Genomic DNA, 6,000 nt, shown 5'->3' on the forward strand with positions numbered 1-6,000 from the left:
TAGAGAGAAGTCCCTTTACTTTTTTTCTTATCAAAATGTTAGAAGGACAAAAATAACCAATCACAAGTTGGTCTCACAGTGAGTGTGTAGCCAGCTCCTGTGTGTTTCCTGCTCTTTCATTTCACTGGTTTTTTTATTTGTTTGATTTTGAGGTAAGGGTCAAATGTAATGCAGGCTGGCCTTGAACTCACTGTGTTGCTGAGGGTGTATTTGAACTCCTGACCCTCTCCTGTATCCCAAGGGCGGGGGTTCTAGATGTGTGCCTGACTTTTGTTTCATTGTCTCGTGAGTTCTACTTCTCATTGTTTGCTGACGCTAATAAATATTTCGAGAGCTCTTTACCACAGACTAGACAGTTTTCTAAGCATTTGCAGCGGCTTTGTTTAACCTACAGAACAACTCGATGTTAGGTTCTCTTAGCCTCAAGTCGGAAGTGAGGAAACCGGGGCTAAGGCAGATTAAGTATCTTGTCTAATAGGTTTTTCACCTAACAATTGGCCAAGACCAGAATGGAAATTCAGACAGTCTGAATCCAAACCGGGAATGTGTTGCTGCCCACACACGTTCGTAGACTTCTTCTAGTAGACTCAACTACACTGTGCCTTTATTTTCACTCGGAACTTTAACATGTGCATCCGTGTTTGTTAGCAAGAGCACAGCCACAAGAAATGGCTCCCACTCCACTAGAAGACACCCCCTTGAAGTATGACGCCAACAGACTTGGGCTACAGAGGAGGCAGAGTCCCATGGGCTTTCCTTGTGTTCTAATATTTTGTATAATGTTAGAATAGTGGTACTTTAGACTTTGACTGGAAATTTCTGGCTCACTGAAGCGGATGTGTATGATAAACTATACTTTCCATACAATCCATACTTTTCACTTATTCCCTTTATCAGGTCTTCACCTGTGTGTGTGTGTGTGTGTGTGTGTGTGTGTGTGTGTGTGTGTGTATACACACACACATATATATATATGTATAATCTGTACTGAAGCCAAATCATTTCAATTATGCTTTCAGATATGTAGCCAACACTGATGTTCCTGTCCCAACACACTACTTTGTGGTGCTGACAAGTTGTAAAAACAAAACCTCCACACCAGACAGCTGCCCCGGGTGGCTGGATGTCCTGCCTTTCATCATCCCTCACAGACCCACCAACGTGGAGAGCTGTCCTGTGAGTATGCCTGGAAGAACCTGGGGCCCAGGAAATGGTCTCTCGTGTCTCATCTGGGCTCTCATGAGCACGGCTGTATATAAAACATATGTGCTTTGCGGGTAGAGTTTGCTTTTCTGTGGATGTATGATCTGTGGAATTAACATCAAATAGGAATCAGCATGTGTAAACAAGTGTGTGTGTGTGTGTGTGTGTGTGTGTGTGTGTGTGTGTGTTTGATACTCACTGGGGTAATATAATTAGGTTGTTTGTTTGTTTGTTTTTGTTTTGTTTCTTTGTGTAGCCTTGGGCTGTCCTAGACTCACTTTGTAGACCAGGCTGGCCTTGAACTCACAGCGATCCGCCTGCCTGTGCCTCCCAAGTGCTGGGATTACAGGCATAGTTTTTTATTCTGGATACAAGCATTGAAGTCCTACAGTGAGGTTGACATTAAATTAACATCTCCCTAAATGACTATGTAAATACAATTTCTAGTACCTTGAAGCATGAAATGTTAGATTCAATTCACATGTATAAATGCCTGCATGGGTGCATGAGTGCGTGCACACACACACCGAGACAAAGGGGGGGGGGTAGGAAGAAGAGGGCACTAGAATTTGGAACATAGTAATCTGGGTGAGAAATTTATAATGATAATTGTGAGTGTGAAGAGTTAAAACTAATGTGATGGTGGGTTTAAAAACAAAACAATGGCGACTTAGGTTAATAACTGTTATTTCATACTCACAACTGGATATGGGACATGGGGATCATCTTCTGCTGCCTGCAAGAGTGTAAGTTGGTATAAATATGTTAGGGAATGTTATGCCTCGTATTTTGTAGTGTTATAATTACATGTGTTCAATAACCTAGATATTTCATGTTCTCAAATCTATGCTCTTAAACATAAGGAAAGCATCCCAAGTTAATGCTCATGGTATCATGTGTAATAGTGAAAACACCAGCTTCTATCAGCTTGGTCATTTTGAAAAGTTGAGTTAAATTATAATGAAGAAATTCCGGAGACTGCAGCTAAAATGATTCACCTAGATATAGAGCCATCATTGTGGATAAAGTACAAACTTTGCCATGAATTAAAAATAACTGGAAAATAGCACTTACAATGCCCTTGCTGTAAGTTTGAAAACACAAGCCAATGCTACATACCATATACTGACATGTAGTAACAGACTAAAGACTGTGTAGATTCACATTGACTTACATAAGTTGGTAATGTTAGCTCTGAACCTAGGAACAAAAAGATACTACCTAGACCCTATTTATTTCAAAAATACCATGTCTAGGGGCTAGGGAGATAGATCCACTGATAAAGTACTTTCCAAGCAAGTGCAGTGACCTGAGTTTAGATTGTCACCACCTGTGTAAAAAACTAGACGGTGCTCTGTACACATGTGGTCCCAACACTGAGAAGGTTGAGGCATGAGGATCCCCGGGGGGCTCGCTTGCCCCAGAATAACCAAATCAATGACTTCCTGCTTCAGTAGGGACCCTAAAAAATAATGGAGAGAACACTTGATGAACATCTGGTCTCCACTTGCATGTGCACACATGCACACAACTTGTGTTTGAAGCAAGTACATGGTAGGCATGAGTTTATGGTGGCTGGTATTTCTTTTAGTGCTTTTGTTTGATTAGACAAAGTTTAGTTGTATCACATGAAGAGCCAAGGCAATTAAAAAAAAAATCACAAAACAGAATCTAAGTGATAAAATATCCTCATGTTGATGAAAAGGTACACTGTGTGGAAAATATTTTGTGTTTCATTTCCCAGGAAAACAAAACAGAAGATCTTTGGATTGAAGAGAGATTTAAAGCACACATTGCCCGGGTCCGTGATGTGGAGCTCCTTACGGGCCTTGACTTTTATCAGGAAATACCACAGCCTGTCTCTGAAATTTTGCAACTGAAGACATATTTACCCACATTTGAAACCATTATTTGAATGACTGTATAAAGCCATTTGACAAAATGGATTTTTTTTTGTTAAAAAAAAACATAAAATAAAAGTTTCTATTTTTCCTTAATCCTTAGAGTCATATTACACATTTCATTAACATATATCTTCTTCGTTTCTATAGACATAGTTATTAGAATTTTTTTTTAGAGTTTCATTTTATTAATTCTGCCCCCCACCCCCAGTGTGTATATACCCACCTGTGTGCTAGTGCCTAAGGAGGCCAGAAGAGGGTGCTGGATTGCCTAGAGCTGACTTTGGAGTGAGTTGTAAGCTGCCAGTGTGGGTGCTAGGAATGGATCTTGGGTCCTTTTCAAGAACAGCAAGTAATCTTAGATACTAAGCTGTCTTCCCAGCCCTAGTTTAAGTTTTTATGTAGTGGCAGTGACACTGTAAGACTCTTTCCATAGGTCATCAATGTGATGACATTCTATATGTAGATAGAATCCCTTCCATAGCCCTCTGTTCCAACGTGGCTCCAGTATAGATGACAATTTCTGGACTTTAGACTGTCTATGCAGAGATACGTGCTGAATGTTTACAACCCTGAGCTGTGTGTAGCCCTGGGAACCCAGTTTGATTACAAGATTCTCTGCTGCTTAACCTAGAAATAAAAGGGCCAGTCTGAGAAAAACTAATCTGTTTCACCTAGAGAGATTATAATGTTGTACCTTCCTCCTGTGGCTCATTACGCCATTATAAGGAGACATGTAGGCCAGCCGGGAGGTGTGTGCTTCTTTAACCTGCACTTGGGATGCAGGGGCAGGAGAATCTGTGAGACTTGGAGGCCATCCTGGTCTGCTTAATGAGTTCCAGGAGAGCCAAAGCTACAAAGTGAGCCTTGTCTCATAAACCAACCAAACAAAAACCTCAGAGATGTGTACCGCCAAGCTGTAGCTCTGCGATGATAGTGTGCTTTCCTTACTCTGTGCAAGGCTCTGGGGCCAGCCTCCAGCAGTGCGAGGAAACAAAGAAACAAAGCAAAAAAGAAAAGGTGAGAAAAGAAGAAAAAAAGAAGCAGGTGAGAGCTACTTTGAAGGAGTGAATGCCACCATTTAAGGGACCAAGGACTTAAAGGGAATTGCAACATCGACGACAGTTTTCCATTCTACAAAAAATTTTACCTTTTAAATCTAAAAAACGCTAAGGTTAGTTACAATAATTATTTAGTAAAACTATCAAATATATGGGAAAGCTGCACAGAGAGCATAAAGCACTCTTGTATAATCTTCCTGTGAGCTTCACCAATTGTGAAATTTGCACTATGTGTGTCTATGTATTGTGTATGTATATACGTTACATTAATATGTGTAGCTATGTTAAAAGTGTTTTTATGAAACTATACTGCGGTCATCTGACCCATTCACTCCCAATACCTCAGTCTATGTTTCCTAAGAACGAGGGCACTAACACATTCAACCAGGACGTTTTAAAAAACTGTACTGACATGTACTTTATTGACGTATGCTTTTAATCCCAGCACTCAGGGAGGGAGAGGCAAGCAGATAGCCCTCAGCTCCAGGCCAGCCTGGTCTACACAGCGAGTCCAGGACAGCCACGGATACACAAAGAAACCCTATTTCAAAAATCCCCAACCCAAATAAATAAATAGATGAATGAATAATAAAAAAAAGGAATTACAATGAATTATCATTGTAGAGAGAGCACTGCCTAACACAAAGAGGTCAACTAAGGTCTTGGGAACAGAGTTGGAAGAAAGAGAAACTCTAAAAGTTGGCTTGTTTTCTAAAGTTAGTTCAAGTTTTGAAAAAAAAAATGTTTTTTAGTGCAATTGTATCTTTACCAAAAAACAAAAACAAAAACAAAAAGGTCTTCCAGGAAGGGTTTTCAGTGTCACAGTTTGAGGGGGAAAAAAGGAGTCTGCTCTCTCACAAAGAATTAGAAATAACTGCTATTGTTTTCTGACCTAGTAGGAACCACTTTTCCCTGATGTGTGTGGCTGGGTAGACAGGTAAGGACAGCTGGGACACCTGGTCACATGACAAAGTTCATCTTCAGCCACTAATGTTATTGGAATCAATGTAGGAATATCCACTAAGGTGTGACCATTTTTTTCAGGTAAATGGAATTCCCAGGGGCCAACCGTGATGTCTACTCCATCTGGCACTTTTTATTTCCAAATTAAGTTTTAGTTTGCTTAAAAAAAAAAATCTTCTTGCTGTAGGGAGATCTCTTTTCCTTCCCCGCCTTCCATCACACCCCCACAGCACCATGGCTTGCTGTCTATTTACTTTTGGAGGACAGGGTGTGGGAATGAAAATGGGTTATAAACTGAAACATTTGTCAAAAAACACAAACAAGGCTCTTGGAGGAAATGACTTCCTCTTTACACTGTGTCCCTGGTGGACCACAGTCACTCCCTCAATCGGGGATTGGAATTTGGATAAACATCTGGACAGCAGCAAACCTCAGCCTTTCAATGACAGAGAATCGGGGCAATTTAAACTCATCCCAAACCGGCAGGATGGATGTAGCTGCACTAACAGCTAGTGAGGCGTCCCAGTGGATGTGGGGGTTAAAGGGACTCCTTTATCCTGACATTTTTTATTTTTCTTAGTGTGCAAATTAAGACGCACAGGTGTCCGTCTGGGGAGGCCACTTAGTTCTCTGAACTCTGGGTAACTGCACTTTCTACAAAGGATGATGAAATATAGGGCAATTAGTTGATTTTTTTTTTTTTTAAGTTAAGAAAATTTGCATGTGGACCATTGCACTGAATCCTGTTTTGTCTCTTTACTATGATGCTGATAATCTCCCAAAGGCTCCTCTAACACAGTGTCTTCACTTGAATACCACACGTCAGCAGTTTCCGGAAGCTGAGACCCATTAATACAGCTCCCTGCTGGTAC

General features: G+C 40.7%; 1 protein-coding gene across 1 annotated transcript in view; it reads left to right on the forward strand.

Moving 5' to 3' along the window:
- The window catches only part of Enpp3 (ectonucleotide pyrophosphatase/phosphodiesterase 3), a 72,134-nt gene extending 68,973 nt beyond the window's left edge, over positions 1 to 3,161 (forward strand). The window contains exons 24-25 of the mRNA XM_051164311.1: positions 1,020 to 1,176; positions 2,948 to 3,161. Of these exons, the coding sequence (XP_051020268.1) occupies positions 1,020 to 1,176; positions 2,948 to 3,118 (328 nt within the window). The 3' untranslated portion in view covers positions 3,119 to 3,161. The remainder of the gene's footprint in view (positions 1 to 1,019; positions 1,177 to 2,947) is intronic.
- The last annotated feature ends 2,839 nt before the right edge of the window (positions 3,162 to 6,000 follow it).

This window comes from Acomys russatus, chromosome 21 (genome assembly GCF_903995435.1).
Source record: "Acomys russatus chromosome 21, mAcoRus1.1, whole genome shotgun sequence".
Classification (NCBI taxonomy): Eukaryota; Metazoa; Chordata; class Mammalia; order Rodentia; family Muridae; genus Acomys; species Acomys russatus.